Source organism: Urocampus carinirostris, chromosome 20, assembly GCF_059441175.1.
Source record: "Urocampus carinirostris isolate Australia breed hairy pipefish chromosome 20, RoL_Ucar_1.0, whole genome shotgun sequence".
Classification (NCBI taxonomy): Eukaryota; Metazoa; Chordata; class Actinopteri; order Syngnathiformes; family Syngnathidae; genus Urocampus; species Urocampus carinirostris.
In genome coordinates, this window is record NC_142368.1 from 3,537,912 (window position 1) to 3,565,331 (window position 27,420).

Genomic DNA, 27,420 nt, shown 5'->3' on the forward strand with positions numbered 1-27,420 from the left:
CCAATCATACTTGGTAGGATTTAACATCACACACCAAATTAAATGGCATAAAAAAAAATCTACACAGTATTCTTTGATGTGTGAAACACGTGATAGGATATGAAGTTTAGGGTTGTTAATTGGAAAAGGTTGGCCATGAATTGATAAAATAATGTGGCATCCCAACAGGCTTTAAGGCACTAGGACAATGAATGTCACTGTGACACGCTGAAAATAATTTGATTTAGATTAAAAGTAAAGCCCGGTATCCTATTTCTCACCCTCTGCCGCAGAACATTGTCGTGATGCTGCTGTGTGCGCGACGATCGTGCCTGAGAAAGCCAATCTTGAACGTTAGGACTCTGCGAAAGTGACGAGTCCGGCTCGCTGTCGTCCTGCTCCTGCAAAGAACCCTATCGGCGCAACACAGGTGAGAAAAGTACGGCCCGGGGCCGCACGGGGCCTGCCGGAAAAGACACCGACTTGTATGTCCACCCGTTTGTCCTGCAGCATCTGCTGCAGCTCCATTAGGCTGTCTTTCAAGGATTGCAGTTTGGCGGTGAGCTGCTCTGCTTCCCCTTTGGTCTCAGCTCGGCCTTCCAGAAGCAAACTCTCACTGTGCACCGATAACTCCGAGAGATACGACACTTTCTGCTCGATTTCAAACAGCATGTTCTGCAAAACATTTTCATTATTTCATTTATGACTCAGATAGAAAGTCTGTTCTGTCAGTTAAATACAGTGTTCGTACACCTATTGCATGATTCAAGCACTTTCTAAGGACGTTCAAAGCCTATTTTCCATTTTCTCCAATACCGTTAAAGAAATAAATTCAGTGTGACTCAATCCTCAGACCTGTTGTTTGTGGTCACTAAGTGATCGTCACAAATTTCCACAATCTTCTCGCGTGTTTTTCAAGTTCACAAATATATCTGCGATATAAATATGTGATTTTTAATCTGGCTTGTGCATTCATCAAGACATATGATTTTAAGGTCTTAAAAAACGTGAATATATTTGTGGATCGAAAAAATATAAGTAAAAATATTTTTGTGTCATGCCTGCTGATTCAGGGCACCTATGACTGCCCAATTGCCCTGAGCTCTGATTGGTTCAGAGACTCTTTTTAAACCCCCGGCTTCCAAGAAGAACCCGTCAGACCGTTTTCGAACCTATGCTCCCAGCTAAGCAAGCCCTTACCTTCCGACATTTTTCTGCTCTGTTTTCTCCTGCCCGATACCTGTTGCCCACCTGTTTCTGGACCCGTTTCTGCCCTGATCAGCCATTCCGACCACCGACTTGTTTTGCCCTGTTTCCTGCCTGATACCTGTTGCCGACCTCTTTTCTGAACTCGATACCACCCTTGCTCTCCTGTCCCAGCTAGTGACCAGTACCCCTGCTGCCTACGATTATCCTCGCTCGACATGGAAGTGCCAATTCCGCGTTCCAGCCACCTGCTACCCATGTCCGTCGGTCATCGGATCGTGGAAGCAAGCACTGCTCTCCCTCTTTATCAATAAAACTGAGTAAACGAACGCTAGTGGGTCCTGTCTCCGTTTCTGGCTTGTGACATTTTGAGAGGAATCTCTCTCCATAAAGACTTGTTTTCAGCCTACATTCGCCTTGGATCAACTTAGGATGCATGTGCATTGTAGACCCAAAATAGCAGAAGTAGGAGTATGAGTTTGAATAGAGCCGTGGAAGATTTGCATGGTAAGTTGGGGTTTTAGAGTCACAATTTACAAAAGGAGTTGTGTGTACAGGTGCACAAGTCACACATTATTTTGCAATTCCCAAAGGAAACTGGCTTTTTCAAAAGCACCGTAGGAGTCTGTGGCTGCAAGTCAGTAAAATGACTGACTGGACCGAGGACATCATTAGGAATGTCTGCGTTTGAGGTGCCCAATTTATACCAGGTAAGTAATCGTGGTGATTTGGTTGAAACTTACTTGACTGCCAAGAATGCAGAGAAAAATGCAATGCCAAAGCGAAGCCTCCAGAGAGCAGAGTATGCGTCATTCCTGAGCAGACTTATTCTTTTTTTTTTTTCAATTAATGCGTAGTCTATAAAGTCAGACTGCTGAGAAACATGGCAACAATGTAAAGTGTTTACAAGCACTGCACCCTAAATCCAAGCACTTTCCAAACCTTGAGACACAACATTAAAATTCAAGCCTTTTCAAGGATTTCAAGCTCCTGTTCAAATGCTGTAAAAGGTTAATTAATGGATTGGCAACATTAAAATGAGATTGCGTCTCATCTAAGTATAGCTAACTAAACTGATTTGAGGTAATAATCTAAGGCTTAGATCCTTCCTTCCCCAACTTGGTTTGGGAGTGGACAAGAGGCATATGTGAGTTGTAATCAGCTTATATTACTACAAAAACTCACAAACGAGTTCCAGTACGGATAATCATGGTTAGTTGTAAGGCCAACTTATTATTTGTTGGTCTCTTGTTTTGAGAGGTTGCCATGGCAACGGTAAAAACAGGGGTAAGAAAAGAATGTCGGGTAGTAGTGTGAGCAATAAATAAACTCCGACCTCATTTCTGTAACCACTAAAAGGACATAAAACTTGTATAACCTTTAAAACGTGTTTTCTTCCCCCAAAACAATAAAACTAGTTAAACAGTAAATGTAGTCTTTTACAATATTATTTTGAAGAAAAAATAAATTTACAGAAAAAAATAAAATCATTGTAAATGTGTAAAAAACAAATCAATGACATGCAAAATAGTTTGCAAAAAATAAGATTTTTTGTGAAATAAAAAGTAAGACTTCTAAAATTGTATTTCTAAATGCCGCAGGAAAACACGGACGATGCAACAGAGTTTATGATTAAATAACATTACATATGAGTAAGCTATCTATCTATCTAACTTGGTCATATCCCTCAAGAGGGGTGACCGACAGCAAGACACACACATACAATAACAAAGAAAATAAAAGGGAAATAAATAGCAAAAAAAAACACACACAAAAATGTTTGGACCATGGCCAACCCAATTGCCCAAACAAGTTAGGCACCTCGGCACCTAAGTCGGTCATGCTTTCGTCCCTCCAGATGAAATGGGACACCAGAAAGCGGCCATGTCACTCGGGTCAGGGTGACACAACACACTCTTTTGTTCAACAGCAGGGCCCGACAGCTTTCACTGGTTTACCCCTGCCGTATCATACGGGTGCCCAGCCCATCCTTAAGAACGCGTCCACAATCCCACTATATGAGTAAGCATCAAGAAAAAATGAAATTGTATTTAACTTTGGTTTGACTTGGGCTGGTACACTGCAGTAGCAGGTGGATACAGAGGGAGAAGGCAACAGTGGATTAAAAATGAAACTAGTTTTAAAGTTTTTATCGATGAGAATTGTTTTACCCTTATAAGATTTCCTTTACCTACTTTTTTTTAATAATAGTCTCGATTGTTGATTGTGGTCACTGAGTGATCGTCAAAGGGTAGCGCTTCATGTGCCTTTTTGGTATTTCTTGATAGTTTCTTTTCTATGGACATTATGTTTTACTCGCCTCTTTACCATCACTATATGTTTCAGGAGCCATAGCTAGAAAAAAATATAGTATTCACTGACTCGCAAAGTCTTTACAAGGCAGATGAGATTCTAAACTGAATGGGGAGGAAGGCATTGTGGGAGGTAATTCCATTATTAGCATATAAACATTTTCATTATACCATGAGGCAAACCATTGCATTTTATATGACGTTGACCAATAAGCATCTTATGGACCTATAGGCACTTTGTCATATGAAACAATGCGTAACATGAATTTTAGACATTTTTGAGTTAGTGAAATAATTGGTTTTTGATGTGGGATAAAGAGCCAAATGCTGTAAAGAGTGTCAAAAAACATTCCACATAAAGTGGAAATGTCTTTAAACAGAGTTGCGTATCCCAGTGGTGCACTGTATTGTCATTGGGGTTTTGGGATTACTCTTTCAACAATAGTTTATTCATCCCAAATATTATGCAGGGGTATTCTAATCAATCTATGTATTAGGCATAATTGAGTAAAAGCTTTTACATTATTGGGTTAGTCTAAATAAGGGTGAAGCACATTGTAAAGCGCTTTGGGAGGTCTTCAGTGACTTGAAAAGCGCTATATAAATGCAAACCATTTACCATTTAACATAGAAAAGAAAAATAGAAAATATTTATAGCTATATCCTTAATAAATGGGTAAATATCGAATTAAGTGCAGGAAAATAGGGAAAAAAGTATGCAACAAATATTACAAGCCACACTGGAAATCAAGTGGAACAGTGGTGTCCAAAATATGGTCTAGGGGTCACTTGCGGGCTGCTTGAAAAAGATACTTGCTCCTTACTCTCACTCTTCTCTTTGAAATGAAATGAATGAAATGATCTGCATTTATATAGCGCTTTTCAAGTCAATGACTTCCCAAAGCGCTTTACAATGTGCTCCACATTTCCCAATAGCGGCCTTGCAGCCATGTAAGGCGCTAACCTGCTTATTGGGGGTATTAGGGGTTCAGTGTCTTACCCAAGGACACTTCGACATGTAACACGGACGAGCCGGGATTCGAACTGGGATCCCTTGATCCCAAGACGAGCGCTCTACCTCCTGAGCTACTGCGTTCCCCTTCTCTCTCTCTCTCTCTCTCTCTCTCTCTCTCTCTCTCTCTCTCTCTCTCTCTCTCTCTCTCTCTCTCTCTCTCTCTCTCTCTCTCTCTCTCTCTCTCTCTCTCTCTCTCTCTCTCTCTCTCTCTCTCTCTCTCCCTCTCCCTCTCTCCCTCTCTCTCTCCCTCTCTCCCTCTCTCCCTCTTACACTCTTCTCTTTCCCTCCCCCCCTCTCTCTATTACAAGAAATCAAGTGGAGCAGTGGTGTCCAAAATATGGTCTAGGGGTCACTTGCGGGCTGCTTGAAAATGATACTTGCTCCTTGGAATGTTGTATTCACCTGACAGTCGATGAGCTGCTCCTCCATGTCCAGGTCTTCGTTTTGGAGGTGCAGCGCCGAGCTGAGGGTGGCACGGGTGCTGAGCAGCCAGTGGTCCAGCTCCTCGGCCTCCGTGTGGTACCGCTGCAGCGCTTGCTCCTGCCGCTGCTCCTCGAGTTGCTCGCTGAGCTTTTCCTGCAAAACGAAAAAATAGAATGATTGTACAGAACTGTAAAATCCCTCATACTCCGCTCTTAGTACTTTAAGGCCTCAGAGCATTGTGGGTTGAAAAATATTCCTATAACTTTGATCTAAGAAAATTTGTGTGAAACACGACATCTCTTTTTCCTGTTCTCTCCACCTAAAATGAAAAGTGCCCCCGCGATACATTATTGTGGGTTAACGATGCTGGGATTGGAATGCGGCAGAATACACTTTTGTTGGACTTGCAGCTCTTTTTTCCATATAATGTTCGGATATCGATGAATCACTGTACTGTAATTCCTTGTTTATCGCAGTTAATGGAGACCAGAACCACCCGCGACATGCAAAAGTCAGTGATAATGGACGCAAATTTGCTCTCTCAGTTCATGCTGTCAGCAATAGTCGACTGGGGATAGTCACGGCTAAAACAAAGCAGTTCATTTTAGGCGGACCACAATGGCACGCTTCAGCGGACCGAAGTGAAAAAAAACAGTGTCTTCTGCTGGTCCCCACTCTCAGCAATATGGGATCGGGGATAATGGATTGCGGCTACACTAGTGCAGTTAGTTTTAGGCGGAAATACAGTAACAACATAAAAAGGGCTGCCAGGCCCGACAAAAGCGCGCATTGCTAGGCCCCACTCATAGCAATAGTATACTATTGGTTGGTAATCCTTTTTCATGGCCAAATTCAAGCACTTGTTTGAACGCTTTCAAGGCTAATTTTTTCATTTTTCCAGTGCCTGCGAAGGAAAAATCCAGCGTCAATTAAAATATCTTTTTTTTCTTGGGCTTTGGCTAAAATGAAGTCGCTATCTTACAGCTCGCACACACTTTGTGCTATTTTTCGCTGTTCCTATAGTGATCTCTGATCTTTTTGTGTCAATGAGCTGCTATAAACCGACATGAATTCTGGCACTCTGCTTCAACAATGCACGTGGAGCTTTAATACGTCACACTTGTTTACAAACACGAAAAAGGCTATATAGGTGTTGGGTCATGATGGATTTTCAAAAAAGTAGACAAAAAAGAAAGTACTGTTTGTATAAAAAGCAGGAAAAAAAAATATGGGGACTCATTTTAATGATATTGATTGCTCCGAAGCTAAGTGCATTCAATCGTTCAATCTCAGAGACTGATGATCTTTTGCCTTTTGTTTTTACTTATTTTAGTTTGTATCTACTGTGTGTTTTTCAGAAGATCTGTGTCTTATTTTGTCACGACCAGGAGGGAATCAGGACCCAAATGCATAGCGTTAACCACAAGTTTAGATAGAAAGAGGAAGGGCAGCGCCCACAATCCGGTGCTTTCTGGACGCGGGAAGCAAGCCGCTCATGCAATCGGATCGTGATTCGAATACGGAAGTGGATCTTCCCGAACGGGAGATGGCGGTGTCAAGGACGGAAAAAACGGGTCGATAGCCGGGAGAGGAGAGCAAAAACGTGGTCAGGATCAAAAACAGGTCGTAAGCCGGGACGGGAGAGCAAATGTGGACGGAATCCAAAAAAGGTCGGAGCTGGAGACAAACGGGAATATCAGGAACGGACGGGTGGAAAAACGGGTGAAAAAACGGGACAGGCGGGAGTCAGGGTCAAAATGCTTGCTTTGTAACAACAGAGGTTCGCTGACTGACTGACAACCGGAGAGTGAAAGGACTGGGCTTAAAAAGGGACGGGGAACAAATCAGGTAGCTCGCAGCGGCCTGCGCCAAACGAGCGGGCACAGGTGATCCAAATCAGTAATCATGACATTTTTTCAGAACAGAATTGTAGTTACTTGTTTTTGCATTTTATCATGTATTAATAGCACTGAATAGTTCAGTCATCCATCCATTTTACGATGTTTTGTATTCAAACGAAGGAGCTAACCTCAAGGATCTGGCGTTTCCCGGATGCCTTCATCCTGATGGTAGCCATTCTCTCCCCTAGCACAATAAGAGTGGATCGCAGGGCCAGCTGATCAGCAGGCTCGCCGCCACCTTCGCCGTCCGCCAGCTCCTCCGAGAAGCACGTCTGAAGCTCACCAATCTCTTCCTGGAGCATCAGGATCTCGTCCATCAAAGCCTGAGAAGAAAGGGCTAGGTGTGAGAGTTGAACAGAAGCAAGAATCCTGAAAATACCCTCACCTGATGTGTTGCCATCTGGCTCTCTGGGCTTTTGCCCGGCTCCAGGCTTTCACCGAGAGCCGCCTCAATGGACTCCATCTTGGTGGAAACGGACTGCAAGGACTCCTGGTAGTGTTGCTGTCGCTCCAGGGCTTCGTACAGACTTTTCTGCTTCTCGCTTATCTAAGACGAAGAGAGAGCATGAACACGAGCCCGTGTATTGAATCCTAAGCGAGTGGATAAAGACTTACCACGTTCTTAAGCGTTTCCCAGGATCTCTGAAGGTCGTCCAGGTTGGCTGTGCTGGTCTCCAGTGACGGGTCGTAGAGCTCCTGGAGGGTGGTTCGACTCAGGCCGCCTTCACCCTGTCAGATAACAGATTTTATTATTAATTTATGTTATTTTACCCCAAAACGACTCAAATTAAGACAAATGGTTGTCTTTCCAATGTATATTTTTCCTGTCTGCAATTCATTTGTAAAATTAAACTATTTTTAGTAATTATACTATTTTCTTTAGATGATTTTTCAAATTTCATTTTCATTTTGTATTAAAATATCACAAATTACTGAAATGAGAGTATTTACCTCCAGCGCAGAGGGAGCTGGACAAGAGCAAGAGAGTAGTGCACTATGTGGGCCGAGATCCACCCCCTCTATTGCTCACCCAATCAAATTGCTCTGAGTGCTCGGCTGGCGTTTTTGGGTAATTACAGTTTCTTCTGTAGGTTTTCATCATAAAGTGTCTCAACAGTGAATATAATATGTTTAAGGAGATTCCATATGCAGGATACATATATATAGACAGAAAGACAGACGGACAGATAGACATAGATAGATGTCTAGATGTCTAGATAGATGTCTAGATGTCTAGATAGATGTCTAGATAGATAGATAGATGTCTAGATAGATAGATGTCTAGACAGACAGACAGACAGACAGACAGACAGACAGACAGACAGACAGACAGACAGACAGACAGACAGACAAATAGATAGATAGATAGATAGATAGAGATTTAATATCCAGGCATGATGTACTCATAAAAAAGAGCAATATCGAGCTAGCAAACCATACATTCCCAACCTCTGATACAGATGCTTCTTTATTACCTCCCCAAAATTATGCAAAATTCAAGTTAATAATACTGTTTATCTCTTATTTATTGCGGTTAGTGGACTTTGACCTTCAGCATAATTGAAACAATTCTAAAAAGTCAACAATAATTGTAAATTTCTTGAGTTAAAATGTTAGATTTTTTTTTTGTTCGAGTTCAAAATGAATAAATAAAGAGGAGCGTGATGACGTGAAGCACAGGTAGACCAAGCAGGATTCAGCAAGGAGGTTAGGGATGGGCGGTACCTGGTAAAGAGGAGCGTCAAAATACGGCCCGGGGGAAGGAGAGCGGCAGGCAGGGGGGGAGGAGACCTCGCTGTTGGTGCCCTCCTCCCCCGACTCCTCGGTCACCGGGGAAAGGAGCGTGTGGCAGCGGCCTGCCGTCATCTGACCAAGCCCAAAGAAGCAGGAGGGAAATCAAACGAGGGAAAAAGGAAACACAGGAAAAAGCCGGATGAAAAGAGCGAGACGGCATTAAAAAAGAGCAAATAAGAGAGGAAAAGCAAGGAGTAACTTTCAAATTAAAAGCAGGAGTGCAGGTTTGGCAGGTTAAAGCAGCACCTTGTTTTCTAAATGTGTAGGTAAAGATTCAAAATCACAATCTATTCTGTTGTGTTACTACCCAATACATTGCAGTGGTTTTTGTTTTGCAAAAAATAAAAATATATGCATTACAGTATTTTTTAGTCTCTTTTTTCATGTTTCTTATTTGTTCAGGTTATGTATAATAATAATAATAATAATAATTTCCTTTGTATTGTCATTCTTTGTAACAATGTACACAGAACGAAATGTCGATACACCTGACCCGTTGTAGCGAGCCGATGCAGCCGCAGCCAACAGAGGGCGCCGCCATTTTACCAATTAGGTATGAAGTATGACTTAAAATTTAGCTAAGGTAAAGCAATGTGTTAATTCTAAATACACTCTTATATTCAATGGTTATTTAACTGATATTTTATATACACTGCCATTCAAAATTTTGGGTTCACCCAGAAGATTTTGTCCAAAAAAAAAATCACACTTGTTTTAATTATTAAGATAAATAGAAAGTATAGTCAAGACATTTGTTTGAAAAAAATAATTTTACTCTTCAAACTTTGCCTTCGTCAAAGAATGAAACTTTTGAACAGTAGCGTACATATAATACTTTTTGTGGTATTTTGTTTTTTGGGACATTTTTTCATTTGTTATTCATTTTTTAATTTGTTATTTTTATGTAAAAAATGTATTAGTTTTTCTTTTCTATACGACAATAAATTGCTTAAAAACTGAGTAATCTGTCAATTATATTGTCAATTATTTGTATAAAATAAAATGCCCTAAAACACATTTTGTCATGTACAAAAATTACTCAATTTTCTATATTATAATTATTTTTGCATGTGTGGACTAATTCCATTACGATCAATAAATGGAGAAGTGTTGTCCACATGACAACAAAAATATGTTGCAATTTTGTAGCTGGTTTGGCTCATAAAGTTTAAAAAAATGGCAATAATCTTAATCAGTATTTTCTCATTTATTTAAATATTTGTTTAATTTGTCTTTTTCTTGAATTATTGGATAAAACAAAATCTCAAAACTCCAAAATAGAGCGAATAGTTCAAAAGAATAGTTCCAAGCAACAATTATATATATATATATATATATATATATATATATATATATATATATATATATATTAATTAATTATATTAATCTTGCACATAGAGTGCCATAGATTTTTGATCAGTGTTTTTAAGGTAAAATAAATTAACCAATTTGGGGCCCAAAAATTTATATAAAAGATATATTTGATGTCTTTTTGTTTGAATTAGTAAATGATTTATAATAATACAAAACACACTTTTACAGTTTGTAGTTTGACATGTATCCAAACAATTTATTTGGTGATTAATTTTTATTTCATGAGTTGTCGATTAATTAGTTAACTGCTTAGATAACATTTTAATGGTGCAAAAGTACCTGCTTAAAAAAATGAGATAAGATAAGATCCATTATAAAATACTATAAATGGCTTTTGCATTCCCCACGAGAGGATAAGCGGCACCGAAAATGGATGGATGGACTTATGCAGAACGGAAGAATTGTTAGTATTCTGCAAACTGCACACACAGCTGCCCTAGAATAGGCCCAGTTGACAGCGGGCCAGCTCACATGGGTGAGTAGCGAGACACAGACGGAATCTGAGCCAAAGCCTAACTGCTTCTTTTTGGCTGTTCACAACCTGTTGAAATACGCGGGACTCTTTCCCGGGCTTTATGATGCAATAAGGTGCAACGCAGGACATCGGCATGCAGAGTCTGTTTTTGGCTGCACGGGCAGTAGGTCAACAAAAGATAGCTTTTGTTTAGGCTAGCTTGCCAACTTACTCGCATACCTTGTTTCCTGGCACAAAACAGTGACACGGTTGAGGAATGTGAGGAGTACACGCTTGGGTGAAATTTCACACACACACCTTGGATTCAACTATGACTCAGTAAATTCCCAGTAAGTGGCATCAAAAATCCCTATCAATGTCGCTGAGCTAATTTGTGGTTCTCCATGCACTTTTTTCAGAGACAGATTTTATACGAAGGAGACAGTGTGTAAATTTTCACCACTAAAGGTCACTGGAGCTAAGAATAGCGCTAAAGCATTATTAAAAGGCACACAATGGAAATTTTAGGATCTCTATTGGCAAAATTCCAAAGCCTACTTCTGTATTTTCAGAATTTCAGCCAGCGAAAGAACATGAAAGCTTGTGTGAAACCCTTGCCAGCGACAACAAAATACTGAGCAAGTTTAATACACCCGGAGCTGCTGACAAGACCCAAAAGCTGAAGTTGGTGTAAGCGGCTAGTTTAGTGGCTCGTGTTGTGATACTACTAAAAAGACCAGTAAAAGATTGAATTTGACAAGCTTTAGGACCCTGAATCGCTGCAGTGACACTGAAGGACAAAGCAATCTTTAGTTACACCTCCCAGCTTACATAATATTTGACTAGCAGTGAGCAGTAGCCTGCTACCAAGGAGCTAACATGAGTGGCTCGAGAAGGTAGCAGTGGAGAAAAAAAAAGCACCATTTGCCTGAATCACGGAACTTGGCGATGTTTGCTTGCATGACCAGTTGTGGAATGCAAGTTACAGCTAACAATAACAATAGCTACTATGAGCAAACATTAGCCTACTAAGTGGCTGACATTACTGGCTAGAGAAGCAAACAGTTGGAAAAAAGCACCAGGTGTCTAAATCACGGAACATAGCTACATTCATTTGCAAGACAAGCTGTGGAAGTCAGGTGACTATGCAGGAAGAAGCAGGAGCAGCTAGCAATAACAAAAGCGACTAGCGGTGAGCCAAAGCCTGCAGCTGCAGTGGCAAACATAAGCGTCTGAAGAAGAACAAGGTGAAAAAAACTACCAGTTGTCTGATTAAGGGACTCAGCAACGTTCCTTTGCATGACCAGCTGTGGAAGGTGAGTGAGACTGAAGCAGAAGCATCTCACAATAAAAAAAGTGAATAGTGGCCAGCCACAGCCTGCAGCCAAGTGGTTTACATGACTGGCTAGTGAAAGGAACAGTGGATGTTCACTTGCATGGCCAGCTGTGGAAGGGGAGTGACACTAAAGGACAAAGCAGGAGCAGCTAACAATAACAATAGCAACTAGGGACAAACATTAACTTGCGTCAAAGTGGCTAACGTGACTGGCTTGAGAAGAAAACAGCACCAGATACCCGAATCGCGGAACTCTGACATTTGTTTAGACGACCAGCTCTGGAAAGCGAGTGATGCTGAAGGACAAAGCAGGAGCTGTTAAGAGTAACAATAGCAACTAGGGACAAACATTGACTTGCGTCAAAGTGGCTGACATGACTGGCCAGAGAAGGAAACAGTCGATAAAATAGCACCAGATGCCAGAATCACGGAACTCTGCAACTCTCGCTTGCATGGCCAGCTTTGGAAGGCGCGTGACACTGAAGGATGAAGCAGGAGCAGCTAACAATAAAAATCAGCGCTGAGACAAACACTGCAGCTAAAGACCTTTAGTCTTATTCGTTTGCATGACCATGAGGGAAAGGCAAGTGACACTGACTAAAAAAGCAGGAGCTAGAGACAAGCCATAGCATGCAGCCAAGTACTTAGCATGCATGGCTAGAGAAGAAAACAGTATAAAAAAGTCTGAATGGCAGAAATTTGGAACAAGCAACCTTTGCAAAATGCTCGTTTTGGCTTCTGTCGTAGTAAGACGGCGGCTTCTACAAGTAGTGCAAATATAATGCAAATGTATAAACCTACAGGTCAAGTCAAGTCATGAATATTTGTATAGCCCTTAATCACAAGGAGTCTCAAAGGGTTGCACAGACCACAGTCTCTTGCAAACTATAGACTATTGTGACACCATCCCCTGATCTAAATCCTACATTAGGGCAAGGAAAAACCCTCAACAGGAGGAAAATGAAGAAACAAGAAGGGACTGCAAGCCTTTTTTAAAGATCGTGTGATCAGTGCATGTGTTTGAACCAATAGTGTTTTTTTCAAGTGAATTAGGTATTCTTACACCACGAGGTGTCCCTATATAGAAGAATTACAAAAGTTTAGCGTGACTTTTGCACTTGAAATAAACTTTTCATGCGAGTAAAGTAGCCGCCACACATAAACACGCCCGGGACGTGTCTGTTTTGGGGGGGAGGAGATGGGAAGCTTTTTCACTCACCATGACAACGGAGGGGTGCTCATCCAGTTGTCGGTCACCCGGCATCTCTTCGTCACTGATGTCGTCCGAGATCCCGTCTGCCTCGCTAACGGTCAGCAGCATTGTGGCATGCTTGGCCTTTACCGTCAGCATCTTGCACTTGGAGTGAAGTGAGGCGATCTGCTCCTGGTAGCCGCGGATCTTCTTGGCCAGCTCCTGTCACCGCATACCCGGGGGGGGAGAGGTCAGCAGGATTGCTACTTCCTGGTTAGCACAGCCGAGTTAGCCGCATATTGAAAAAGCCGCCTGCGAACGAGGAGCAGAAGCCTTCTCGTCCCGCTCTCTAAACCTCTGGTTTTAGGTCAGCATAGACAAACCACAGCCTCTCTCTCTCTCAGGCTCTGTCTATCTCGCCTCTCAGCCAATCGGATCACAGGACGGGAGAATGACTCAGAGGAAGGATGTTTAGTCGGCGAGCGAAAGAGATCGAGTTCAAAATTCCTCTCGGTAGAAAAAAAAAAGTGCAAGGGAAGAAAACGGGAAGTGATGTCACTCAACCGCCTCCCTTTCTTGTGCCTCCTCAGGGCGGATTCCTTCTGACAAAAAGCGAGGAGCGTTTGACAAAGATGGTGTCGGGTTTCAGAAGGCCCCTCCTCCGCGACCCCGAGCGCCGCAGATGGTCGTATAATCGGGTCACGTGAGCGACTCCATGCGAGGGGCTCGGCTTAAGAGGTGGTGATGGGAAAGAGATTGCGGCGGCGAGGGAGCGGAGCGGGGAAAAAAGGGGATGAAAATAGCATCACGTAGAAATGCGCACTTAAGGGAACCTTGGAAAGTTCCTCTGCAAAGGATGAAATAACTCAGTGGAAGGGAAGCGTTTAAACACACGGTGGCTAAAATGTGTCGGCAGAAAAAAGAAGTATGTGCAGCTGATTATTACCAAAAACATCATTTAAAAGCATCCTTTTCAACCCTGTGAGAATAAAGACTGTTTATCTATGTATCCTAATTAATACTCGTTCAAAATATCCAGTAAGAATAAAATATAGAAACTATTTGGCCCCCTTGAACTTTGTGACCTTTTGCCACATTTAGGACTTCAAACATCAAGATATAAAACTGTAATTTCTTGTAAAAGATCAACAATAACTGGGACACAATCATGAAGTGGAACACACTTTATTAGATGGTTTAAACTTTTTTAACAAATAAAAAACGAAGAAGTGGGTGAGCAAAATTATTCAGCTCCTTTACTTTCAGTGCAGCAAACTCTGTCCAGAACTTCAGTGAGCATCTCTGAATGATTCAATGTTGATCTAAATGACTAACGGTGATGAATGGAATCCACCTGTGTGTAATCAAGTCTCTGTATAAATGCTCCCACACTGTGATAGTCTCAGAGGTCTGTTTAAAGCGCAGAGAGCATCTTGAAGAACGAAGAACACACCAGGCAGGTCCGAGATACCGTTATGGAGAAGTTTAAAGCTGGATTTGGAGACAAAATATTTCCCATCCCAAGGAGCACTGTGCAAGCAATAATATTGAAATGGAGGGCGTATCACACCACTGCAAATCTACCGAGATTGGGCCATCCCCCTAAACTTTCAGCTCATACAAGGAGAAAACTGATCAGAGATGAAGCCAAGAGGCCCATGATCCCCCTGGATGAACTGCAGAGGTCTACAACTGAGGTGGGAGAATCTGTCCATAGGACAACAATCAGTCGTATACTGCACAAATCTGGCCTTTACTGGAGAGTGGCAAGAAGGAAGCCATTTCTTAAAGATATCCATAAAAAGTGTTTAAAGTTTGCCACAAGCCACCTGGGAGACACACCAAACATGTGGAAGAAGGTGCTCTGGTCAGATGAGACCAAAATCGAACTTTTTGGCAACAATGCGAGACGTTATGTTTGGTGTAAAAGCAGCACAGATCATCACCCTCAACACACCATCCCCACAGTCAAACATGGTGGTGGCAGCTTCATAGTTTGGGCCAGCTTTTCTTTAGCAGGGACAAGGAAGATGGTTAAAATCGATGTGAAGATGGATGGAGCCAAATACAGGACTATTCTGGAAGAAAACCTGATGGAGTCCGCAAAAGACCTGAGACTGGGACGGAGATTTGTCTTCCAACAAGACAATGATCCAAAACATAAAGCAAAAGCTACAATGGAATGGTTCACGAAAAACCATATTAAGGTGTTAGAATGGCCAGGTCAAAGTCCAGACCTCAATCCAATTGAGAATCTGTGGAAAGGACTGAAAACTGCTGTTCACAAACGCTTTCCGTCCAACCTTCATTGAGCTCGAGCTGTTTTGCAAGGAGGAATGGGCAAAAATATCAGTTTCTCGATGTGCAAAATTGAGACATACCACAAGCGACTTGCAGCAGTAATCGCAGCAAAAGGTGGTGCTACAAAGTATTAACTCAATGGAGCTGAATCATTTTGCCCACCAGCTTTTGTTTTTTATTTGTTAAAAAAGTTTAAAATATCAAATAAAGTGTGTTCCACTTCATGAATGTGTCCCACTTATTGTTGATGCTTCACAATAAATTACAGTTTTATATCTTGATGTTTGAAGTCTGAAATGTGGCAAAAGGTCACAAATTTCAAGGGGGCCAAATAGTTTCGCAAGCCGCTGTAATTAAAGTAATCGAGACAATAATGAAAAAATATGTGTTTTTTTTGCCCCCGACTAACCTCATGGTGGCGAATCTGCGCCTGCAGTTCCTGAATGTTACTGGTGCAGACGGGCCGATCCTGAATGATTCGGTGGGCTTCTTCTATCAACCTTTGAAGGTTCTTCACCTCCAACTCGTACTGCTCATACTGCACCACGGCCTCCTGAATAACACCATAACATTTTTTTTCATGTCCAAATGTTATGAATGTCATAAAAAAATTCAGTCTTACACACTTTAGTTTTGACTCATTTGTTTTGTGTCATTCACCAGGAATAAAGACTTCAAAAATAGTAAATTGAGAAACATGGAAAATATTTTTTTAAATAATGATTATTCCAGATAAATTGGAAATATTTTAATTGATTTGCCTATATGTGGTATTATTTTTCTAATTTTTTGAAAAAAAAAAGAAATAAAAAATATAGCAATTCCAGTCTTTATATGAAAAAAATGGTCAGCTGCGGCTCATTGACTGTTTGGCTTCCCTCCTATTTAAGCTTAGTGCTCTCACTCACCCTTTGTCAGTCCGTCAACGAACCAGTGCACCCGGAAGACGTGGGTTTTGACTCTGTCCGGTTTCCTGCTTGTCAAGTATTGTTCCTGTCTATTTTGTCCTGTTTAATATTGATCTCCAGTTTCGTTCCTGGCTATTCTGTTCTGTTTGTTATCGATCTCCAGTGTCTGGTAGCGTTCCTGTCTAGTTTGTCCTGTTAAATTTTGATCTCCAGTGTCTATCTCGTCCTGCTTCTTATTGGACTCCAGTCTCCGGTGCCTGATATCAATCCTGTCTGTCCCGTCCTGTCCGGTTTCGACTCCGTCTGTCCGATATCTGCTCGTGCAATTGGTATCGATCTCGTGGGCCTTTGGCTTTCTGTCATTCCACGCCAGACTGCTGCCTTGCGTCTTCCGCCCAACGATCGCCGAATCACTGGCGTTTTGGGTGAACGTGCATGACTACCCCATTTCCCGTAAAATAAAGCTTGTGTCAGAAATGTCACGCATCTGGGTCCTCCTCCTGTTCCGGTTCTTGAAAAAAGTAATGAATTAAACCATATATGTTCCAAGATAATTATCATCATTTTGATTTTTCTTTGAGCAAAAAAACTTTTCATATAACTGTTAAATACCCTTTTTTCACCAACAGATGATGCTTTTTTGGGAGGAACTTGCCGTTTTTTATTTTTCTTATTTTCCTGGAAAAAACAATTCAAAATATAGTATTTTTTTCCTGTGTTGATGTTAAGGCCTGTAAAGAAAAAAAACTTGAAAAATGAAATAATAAGGGATTTGACGTCCCCGCGGTGCAGATAATGGATGGACGGATGGATGGGATTTGACGTCTATAACAGGGGTCAGGAACCAGCGATGTCATATACATGCAATGAATGTTATAAGTAGATTTATAATAAACTTGATTTTAAATGAAAAATGAAATGAAATGATCTGCATTTATATAGCGCTTTTCAAGTCAATGACTTCCCAAAGCGCTTTACAATGTGCTCCACATTTCCCAATAGCGGCCTTGCAGCCATGTAAGGCGCTAACCTGCTTATTGGGGGTATTAGGGGTTCAGTGTCTTACCCAAGGACACTTCGACATGTAAGGCAGACGAGCCGGGATTCGAACTGGGATCCCTTAATCCCACGACAAGCGCTCTACCTCCTGAGCTACTGCCGCCCCTTTTAAAGTGTTCTTCTGTTATATATTCTGATTATCAATCTTTAATACTTTGCAACAATGTTTTTTTGTTTTTTGGGGTTTTTTTTGCGATTAGTTGTCTTATTGTGTTTCAAGTTGGGAAAAATGGGGCAGGCAACTTTATGGCTGGGCAGGCAACTTTTCAGACTTGTCTGCCCTGGTGTCCGGGAACTTTTTCGCATGAGTTTCAGACACTGATATAAATGTTAATTTTTACACAAAAAAATCATAGGTCGAGAAATTTGTATTTCTTTTACACAGCGGAATCCCCACTTAGATCGGCGCCATGTTTTTCCGACATTTTGCTGCCATGCTGTGCCGTGTATCACTGGCCCTCGCTCATCCCAGACAACACATTGCCATCTACTGGTCAAATATTAAGCATTGGGGCTTTAACTAATTGTAAACCTTGAGTTGTTTATCCCCTCTCACAATCTCCAAGGACCCTTCCTCTAATAACTAAGCTCCACTACAATGAGCTTAAAAGTAAATCGGGGGATAATAGGGGTTCCAAAGAAAACCCAGCTCTGGTACTTGGTCCCAGACGTTAACAATGATAGCACGTGGAGACCTGAGATGACTTCACCTGCAAAATGTTGCACTGTTGGATAGTGGTGTGCTGCAGCTGGCTAGTTTCCTGCTGCAAAATCTGAGCCGTGCGACAGACTGCCAGTCCGGCCACTACCTCCTCCGGAAGCCGCAGGGCGCTCTGAGAACGTTGCACGGCCGCCACCTGCTTCTTGAAGTTTTCCATCTCTGCCAGCAAACGCTGAAAGGGAGAATAGTGGGATGTACTGTTAAATCATTTGTTTTCCAATCAACAATCGAACACAATTGTTGTTCTTACTTGTCTCTGTGTGAGCTGCTCCCGCAGGCTGAGTCTGTTGAGATCGGGGGAGGCAAGAGTGACTTGGACCTGGTCCACAGCAGCATGGAGGTTTTTCACTTCTGCCTCCAAACGGCAGATGTCCTGAAGGGATGGATGATAATTAGGAAAGGTATCATTTGGTCTGATGAACTTAGACAGCAACGGCCTGTTGGAGGGGTGCTTATTTATTTAGCCAAATTTCTCAGGTTTTATTTTACTAGAAAATGTAATTAATACATTTATTTCCTTTTTTTACAACAAAAAAGTAAAGGATGCTATTATTTGTTATTATCGTACTTATTTTACGGGAAAAAATGAAAAAAATGTGTTTTCAGATATTTATTTTGAGTTTTCAATTCAATCAGCCTTGCCTAAATACACCATTTCCTCATTATTTTTCTTTTCTTTTTTCCTCATTTTAAAATAGTAAAGAAAAAAAATATATACTTTTTGGTGATTATCGTCCTTATTTTACTGTCAAAAAGTAAAACATTTTTTTTCCTTACATTTATTTTATCATTCTAACTATCCATCCATCCATCCATTGTCTTCCGCTTATCCGAGGTCGGGTCGCGGGGGCAGCAGCGTTAAAAGGGAAGCCCAGACGTCCCTATCCCCAGCCACCTCCTCCAGCTCATCCGACTGGACGCCGAGGCGATCCCAAGCCAGCCGAGAGACATAGTCTCTCCAACGTGTCCTGGGCCGCCCCCGGGGCCTCCTGCCGGTGGGACATGCCCGGAACACCTCCCGAGGGAGGCGTCCAGGAGGCATCCTTATTAGATGCCCGAGCCACCTCAACTGGCTCCTCTCAACACGGAGGAGCAGTGGCTCTACACCGAGTTCTTCCCGGATCACTGAGCTTCTCACCTTATCTCTAAGGGAGAACCCAGCCACCCTGCGGAGGAAACTCATTTCAGCCACTTGTATCCGGGATCGAGTTCTTTCGGTCATGACCCAAAGTTCATGACCATAGGTGAGGGTAGGAACGAAAATCGACCGGTAGATCGAGAGCTTTGCCTTTCGGCTCAGCTCCCTCTTCACCACGACGGACCGGTACAGGGTCCGAATGACGGCAGACGCTGCACCGACCCGTCTGTCGATCTCCCGTTCCATCCTACCCTCACTCGTGAACAAGACCCCAAGATACTTGAACTCCTCCACTTGGGGCAAGACCTCCTCCCCGACACGGAGGGAGCATACCACCCTTTTCCGACTGAGAACCATGGCCTCGGACTTGGAGGTGCTGATCCCCATCCCGGCCGCTTCACACTCGGCTGCGAATCGCTCCAGCGAGAGCTGAAGATCACGGCCTGAGGAAGCCAACAGCACCACGTCATCTGCAAAAAGCAGTGACGCAATGCTGAGGCCCCCAAACCGGACTCCATCCCCGCCAAGGCTGCGCCTAGAAATTCTGTCCATAAAAGTTATGAACAGAATCGGTGACAAAGGGCATCCCTGGCGGAGCCCAACCCTCACCGGGAACGAATCTGACTTAGTGCCGGCAATGCGGACCAGACTCTGGCACCGGGCATACAGGGACCGCACAGCCCGGATAAGACTGTGCGGTACCCCATACTCCCGAAGCACCCCCCACAGGGCCTCCCGAGGAACACGGTCGAATGCCTTCTCCAAGTCCACAAAACACATGTAGACCGGACAGGCAAACTCCCATGCACCCTCAAAGACCCTGAAGAGTGTATAGAGCTGGTCCAGTGTTCCACGGCCAGGACGAAAACCACACTGTTCCTCCTGAATCCGAGATTCGACTTCCTGGCGGACCCTCCTCTCCAGTACCCCTGAATAGACCTTACCAGGGAGGCTGAGAAGTGTGATTCCCCTGTAGTTGGAACACACTCTCCGGTCCCCCTTCTTAAAGACGGGAACCACCACCCCAGTCTGCCAGTCCAGAGGCACTGTCCCCGATGTCCACGCGATGTTGCAGAGGCGCGTCAACCATGACACGCCCACAACATCCAGAGCCTTAATGAAGTCCGGGCGGATCTCATCGACCCCCGGGGCCCTGCCACCGAGGAGTTTTTTGACAACCTCGGTGACTTCAACCCCAGTGATACGAGAGCCCAACCCAGAGTCCTCAGGCTCTGCTTCCCCAGAGGAAGACGTGCCGGTGGAATTGAGGAGGTCTTCGAAGTACTCCGCCCACCGAGTCATTCTAACTAATATTTTATTTTAATTTTCTTATTTTACTGAAAAAACTTAAATCATTTTAAGAAAAAAATATTAATTCTATGTCTTTAATTCAAGCCGCATTGCTTAAATGCAACAATGCAGCAATTTATTTTGTGTTATTTGTTTTTATTTTACGAAAAAGAAAATTACATTACCTGAATATTGTTTTATGTATTTGAATTTTTGAAATTATTTTTTTTTACATTACGAGAAAAAAGAAAACAGTTTTTGCATGTAACTGTAGTTATATTACTATAAAAAAGTAAAACACATTTTTTATTTCAAATTTTGGATTTCATATTTATTTCATAACTTTAACTGCGGCAGTAGCTCAGGAGGTAGAGCGCTCGTCTTGGGATCAATCAGTTCGAATCCCGGCTCGTCCGTGTTACATGTCGAAGTGTCCTTGGGTAAGACACTGAACCCCTAATACCCCCAATAAGCAGGTTAGAGTCTTACATGGCTACAATACAAGGCCGCTTTTGGGAAATGTGAAGCACACTGTAAAGCGCTTTGGGAAGTCATTGACTTGAAAAGCGCTTTACAGTGTTTCATTTCATTTCATTAACTAAGACGACATTTGTTATAGTGGAAAATTCAAACATTAAATTGCATTAAATTTAAATCATCTTTGTGGAATTTAATAAATAAAAAAGAAAATTGACAGTGTGCCTCGAAAGTTGGTACATAAGTAAATCAGTACATGTAGTACCGAGAACCACCACATCGTAGCACTGTAGCTTTCCTGCAGTTATTAATTGACCGTTGTGTGGTTTTCATCATACAGTCGAAACATTTCTTTGGGTCTTTCTCTTGCTATTCATTTATATTCAGTATATCATCACTCTATATTATCTCTTGCACTCATGTTTATTTATACAACTTTTGTCAGGATAAATGAATTTACCTTAACAGCATCCTGGAGACTCTGCAGCCGAGTCTTGAGGGCCAGTTGCAGCTCCTCCGTGCGTCTGCTGACGTGCTTCACCTTCAGAGTCCACCCTTGGGTGTCCAGCACCTCATCCAGTTGCGCTTCCCACTCGTCCAAGGCCTCCAGGTCACCATGCAGACCACGCCACTCCCTCAGCAACATCTAGGGGGTTGGAAGATTTTGTTAGTTTGAGAACGGGGGTCTTCTCAAACTGTGTAATTGGATACAAATTTAAAATGGGGGAGGGGGGGGGGGTTGACGAACATTCTGATCAAGATGACATTCTTGCCGTTGAGTGAAATTTATTTGATTAAGTAAAAAGTTCATATTCTTAACTCTTGAATGTAAAGTAACCACAAATGGATCCATTTTGGTGGTGTTTTTGTGTCCGAAACGACCCATTTTGGATGATTTTTACAGAATTATTTTTTAAATCATATTGAGAAATTTTAAAATAACAATTTTATACAAGGCAGACTACAGTGATCCGTTGCTACTTCACGCTTCATACTTATCCTGGGTTTGAAGGTAGTCCGTGATCCATTATCCCCGATTGCATACTGCTGTGAGCTGGGGCCGCACCTCTGTTTGCCCGGCGGCTTTTTTGGGGATTACTTTAGCCTAAAATGAACTGCACTCTTGCAGCTGTGATCCATCTTCCACAATTCCATATTGCTGCGAACGGGGACAGTGTCATGGTTGCCATGGTGCCCAATTGGCCCCGCCCGTGTGGGGCCAGCTGCGGCTCGTTGACAGATTGGCTTTCTTTCTATTTAAGCTCAGTGCTCTCACTCTCCATTTGTCAGTCCGTCAACAAACCTCTGCCTCGCAAGACGTGGGTTTTGACTCGGTGCTGTTTCCTGTTTGTATTTCCTGTTCAGTATTGTTCCCGTTTATTTTGTCCTGTTTAATATCGGTTTCCAGTTTCGTTTCCGTATAGTTTGTCCTGTTTCATTTCGATATCCTGGTTTATTATCAATCCTGTCTGTCCCGTCCTGTCCGGTATCGACCCCATCGGTCCGATATCTGCTCGGGCAATTGATATCGATCTCTTCGGCCTCTGGCTTCCCGTCACTCCACGCCAGACTGCTGCCTAACGTGCATGACTCCCCATTTCCCGTAAAATAAAAGGCTTGCGTGAGAAACGTCATGCATTTGGGTCCTGATCCCGTTCCAGTTCATGACAGACTGGCAAAAAGCACTTTTGTAAGGAGATGTTTTGGCCTGCCCAAAATTAAACGCGCGGTCCATTATCTTCAGTTAACCATCACTGGAAGCAGAGGCCACCAGAACGCTTTTTGTTTAGGCTGCCCATGCATGCCATTGTGGCCTGCCTGAAATAGACTGCACTGTTTTGGTTGCAATATATTACCATTGGTTGACTATGCTAAGGGCAGGAGCAGAAATATAATTTGGCAGCTTTTTTCCTATGCCAAAAAAGAACAGCACAAGTGTGGCCGCGATCCACTATCCCCGGTCTGCAGGACGCATGTTAAAAAGATCGCATAACATAGGGGTTCTGGTCTCTTTTAACCACAAAAAACAAGGGATTACAGTACAGTGATAAAATAAAATAATAAAATAATTTTTAGTTTGAAATAAACAAAAAATAAAAACAATTATAATAATAAGAAATACAATCAACATTAGCTTATTATAATTTAAATGCCATTCAACGGCGAAAGTAAGAATGACAATGCAGAAAAACGCTGACCTGATATGCTCGAATCTGCTCTTGAAGTTGTGATACAGGACTCCAGACTACATTGCCAGAAATTAAAGCTTCGGCTTTTTCTGCCCATCTCCAAATATATTCTTTCACGCTTTGATATTCCACCATTTGCTTCTCTGCCTGCTCAAAGAACAGAAAAAGACCAGTTCACGATATGATATTAGATTAAGAATTTCATTCTAAAGTTCTGTTTTTTACTGACCTTTTTCAGTCTGTTGCTTCTGTCTTGGACCTGCTGCGTGGCGTGCCGATGAGCTTCGGCCATCTTCAAAATACAATCACATCAACATTTATTGGTAAAGCATTTTTCAAGCAATGAATTGACACTGTTGTAAAAACATTCAGTGTACACACGGTTGGTACACCTTTTTCATGGCGAAATTCGAACACTTTTTAAGCACTTTCAAAGCCAATTTTCCAATTCATCCAGTACCATTACAAGAAGAAATCTGATATGAATCATGTATTTTGCAGAGCCACAAATTTATCTGCAAGTAACAGGTAGATGGACCATTTTTAATCTTGTGTGGGTATTTATCAAGACATATGATTTTTAGCGATTGAGTAAATGGCGAATATATTTGTTTTTGAGACAAATGTAGCCCCATATAGTTCTTGGATAAAAATTACATTTTATTTAATTTATATTTTGAGTTAAAGGACGTTCTTCCCGTTACAATTTACCACCGGGAAACGCTACCTTAATATTTTGCACGGCCCAAAATAAAATCCATGATACATAATCCGTGATGATTACTGAATTGACTCAGCTGTGCCCGCTCATTTGGCTCCAACTGCCGCGGGTTCGGATTGGCTCCCGACCAGTATTTGTACCCAGTCCTGTTTGTCTCCTTTTGTCAGACCGTCTGCGAACCTCAGTAAACACTACGCAAGCCTCTTTCGAACCTGACTACCACCTATCCCGTTGTTTGCTCCCGTCTGTCCCTGGCTTCGACCCGTTTTTTGATCCTGACCACGGCTGCTCTGCCTTCCCGGCTTTTGACCTCTTTTTGTCCCCAGAATACGTCTTCTCTCCTAGTCTGGCTTACAACTCGCTTCCGACCCCGAACCCTTTTTTTCTCTCCTTTCTGGCTACCGACACACTTTTTCCGTCCCCGACACCGCCATCGCTCGCCACGGAAGATCCACTTCCGCGTTCGGAGCAAAATCCGAGTATCCGGGTGACTTGCTTCCCGCGGGCAGCGAACACTGGATCGTGGGCGCAACCATTTCTCTTTCTTCGAATAAAACTTGTGAGAAACGCAACGCAAGTGGGTCCTGTCTCCGTTCTGGTCCTGGCATAATCCTTGCACTAAAACAAATTTATTTCATAGTGCTCTGTTAAGGTGAATCATGCATCTGTAATCTTGGGCATGACCATCATAGGACAATGCTGGACAAACTAATGCCAGCTGCAGGTAGTCATGAGGGAAGAAAAAATGCATTGGCATAGCAAAGCCACCAGAGAGCAGTGTCACTTTTAAGCAGCTGTTTCATTTTAACTTCCATCCATTCATCCATTATCTGCACCGCTTATACTCAGTAGGGTCACGGGGGTGCTGGAGCCCATCCCAGCTATCTTACGGCAGTAGGCAGGGGGCACCCTGAACTGGTTGCCAGCCAATCGCAGGGCACACAGGGACAGACAACTCGCTCGCTCATCCACACCTAGGGACAATTTGGACCAGCCAATTCACCTGAAATGCATGTTTTTGGAATGTGGGAGGAAACCGGAGTGCCCGGAGGAAACCCACGCACAGGAAGTCCGGTAGCTGGATTTGAACCCATGACCTCAGAACTGTGCCGCACACGCGCTAACCACTGTGCCGCCGTGCTGCCCTCATTTTAACTTGAACATGGAAACATTTTCAAGCAATTACAGAAACTTCACCCAAAATGAAAGCAGGTTTCCATAATTGAAAACACAACATTAAAAGTTGAGCATTTTAAAGGTTTTCAAGCACCCGTACGAACCCTGTGTACAATAAGGAAATAAAAACTCCTTTTTCCAAACCTTGGTCACTGCGTCGCCTAGCTGCTTGCAGAGCAGCGGGTTCTGCTCGCCGAACTCTTGCACACCGGATGCCAACTCGGCTAGGGTGTGAGCGCAGGACTCGCAGTCCTCCCGGAGAACCTGTCCACACGGGACGGAGCACAATTTAAAAGCAGTTGGCGAATCAGGATATGAGGTTTGAAAGTGCCATGTCCGTTGCTTGTATCTCAAAACACATTAAAAAATACCAAATACCAAATCACTCATTAACATCAACATTTCATCAATTTGCCTAATACCGTAAATACCGTACTATAAGCCGCTACTTTTTCCCCAAACTTTCAACCCTGCGGCTTATTCAGTGATGCAGCCAATTTATGTAATTCTTCTAACGGCCACCAGCGGCGCTCGAGTACAAAAGGTAAGATGGAATATATGCGGCGAGGAAGACTGCAACTTCTTGTGCACAAATTAAATTAGCGTAAACATACCCTCATCATGCAAAATGCCAAAAGAAAGGCACATGACGCAGCTTTCAAGCTAAAATCAATCGAGCAGTCCGATAAAGAAGGAAACAGAGCGACTGCACGGAAACTTTACCAGACGCGTTTACTGTGTTGCGAGCGTGTTGCTAGCGTGTTTTTGAATAAGGGAGCGTAGGACGACGTCTACATGACAAAGTTTCTTTCCGACACTGAGGAAGACGACTTTGATGGCTTCAGTTCTAAAGAGGAAGATGAGGACGGTTTACCGTGATTTTTACAAGTACGGTATGTTTTTTTAACAGACCCGTTTACTGTGTTGCGAGCGTGTTGCGAGCATGTTGCTACCATTAACTGCCCTGTCACAGGCACCGTTTGGGATGAAAGTTATATTATCATTAAAGCTTTGAAAACTCTCTCGGTGTACTGTCTTTCTTTGTACATATGTATAACCATGTATAATATGTGTTTGCAACCGTATATTTTTGTAATGTATATATTTGTATTCATCTTATAAACTTATTCTGATATGTTTTGCATGGGCGAATGAGAAAGAAGGGGCGGAGCAAACGTGGGCTGACGGGAAGTGGAGTAAAGGTGAGACGTGTTTGTGGACGCGGCGGACATTAGTGGATATATATATTTTCCCACCCTTACCTTTGGAAATATACACTTTTTTCCTTGGATTACTTTCAACGGGACCCGGATTCTGCAGGTCTGCATCAAACCTTAAGTAGCGGTATTGTTTAAGTATATTTTGCCGGGTGTGAATTTTGGACTGTGTACTTTAATGTAGGACATTCAGTTTCAATCGCGGGACTTACATTTTTCAATGTGGGCGCATGCGGCTTATATACAGGTGCGGCTTGTGTAAGTACAAAATCGGTTTTCCTCTCAAAATCGCTTTTCCTCTTAAAATGTGGTGGGTGGGCTTATAATCAGGTGGGCGCTCTATAGTCCGGAATTTACGGTAGTTAATTAATCATTCAGGTCGATTACCCCGTTGTCTTCTTTGGCTTCCTCCAGACTGGCGGCCTTGATCTCCAATTTCAAAGTGATAGTCTTCAGTTTGGCTTCGATGTCCTTCAGCCTGCAGCTGAAGTCCTCTTTCACATCTCGGGTCTGCTGCACCTCACGTTCTCTGGCTTGGACCTGGCAGGGATGACATCACAAATATTTTGGTTATAAGCAATGAAAAATATAGACAGGAATGTATACTAGTAAACACAATAAAGGAAAGACTAAAATTACAAAAATATAAAAATATTTTTCAAACAAAATAAGAAAAAAATCATACTATTGTTGGCTACAACGTGACTGATAATTTTAATTAACTTAATTTTGAGTATTATTTTTCTCATTTAATTCTTCTTTTCGATAAAATCCAATTTCATTGCAAAAATAAAGAAAAATACAGTAAAATAACTGTTTTTGAGTAAAATGTCCCTACATTTTTGTATTATTTTTTTACTTTTACATTTCTACTAAAATAATTTTTATTTTCTATCTAAAAAAATTGTTAAAATAAATTGAAAACTAATATAGTTATTTTTCATATTTCAAGTTATTGACCCTATTTTCCAAACATATTTCAGAAAAATATATTTTTTTAATGTATATTACTTATATTGCTCTAAAAAATACATTAAAAAAGGTAACAATAATATAACTATGAAATGGTAAATGTTTAAATTTAAAAATATAAATGTCACAGTTACCATGGTGCCCAATTGGCCCAGCCCGTGTGGCGCCAGCTGTGGCTCATTGACATATTGGCTTTCCGTCTTTTTAAGCTTGCTGCTCTCATTTTTCCGCTGTCAGCCCGTCAACGAGACGTGGGTTCTGTTCC

The 27,420-nt window shown here is 42.3% G+C and overlaps 1 protein-coding gene across 1 annotated transcript in view; it reads right to left on the reverse strand.

Annotated features, from left to right (window-relative positions):
* Positions 1–27,420, reverse strand: part of syne1a (spectrin repeat containing, nuclear envelope 1a) — a 198,191-nt gene that overhangs the window by 49,269 nt on the left and 121,502 nt on the right. Inside the window, exons 86-101 of the mRNA XM_088325643.1 lie at positions 26,571–26,723; positions 25,111–25,230; positions 23,299–23,361; positions 23,079–23,216; positions 21,341–21,526; positions 18,226–18,348; positions 17,965–18,147; positions 15,697–15,840; positions 13,014–13,208; positions 8,562–8,702; positions 7,452–7,565; positions 7,222–7,383; positions 6,965–7,159; positions 4,915–5,088; positions 463–654; positions 261–392 (exon numbers count right to left, since the gene is read on the reverse strand). Coding sequence (XP_088181769.1) covers positions 261–392; positions 463–654; positions 4,915–5,088; positions 6,965–7,159; positions 7,222–7,383; positions 7,452–7,565; positions 8,562–8,702; positions 13,014–13,208; positions 15,697–15,840; positions 17,965–18,147; positions 18,226–18,348; positions 21,341–21,526; positions 23,079–23,216; positions 23,299–23,361; positions 25,111–25,230; positions 26,571–26,723 — 2,415 coding nt within the window. The remainder of the gene's footprint in view (positions 1–260; positions 393–462; positions 655–4,914; positions 5,089–6,964; positions 7,160–7,221; positions 7,384–7,451; positions 7,566–8,561; positions 8,703–13,013; positions 13,209–15,696; positions 15,841–17,964; positions 18,148–18,225; positions 18,349–21,340; positions 21,527–23,078; positions 23,217–23,298; positions 23,362–25,110; positions 25,231–26,570; positions 26,724–27,420) is intronic.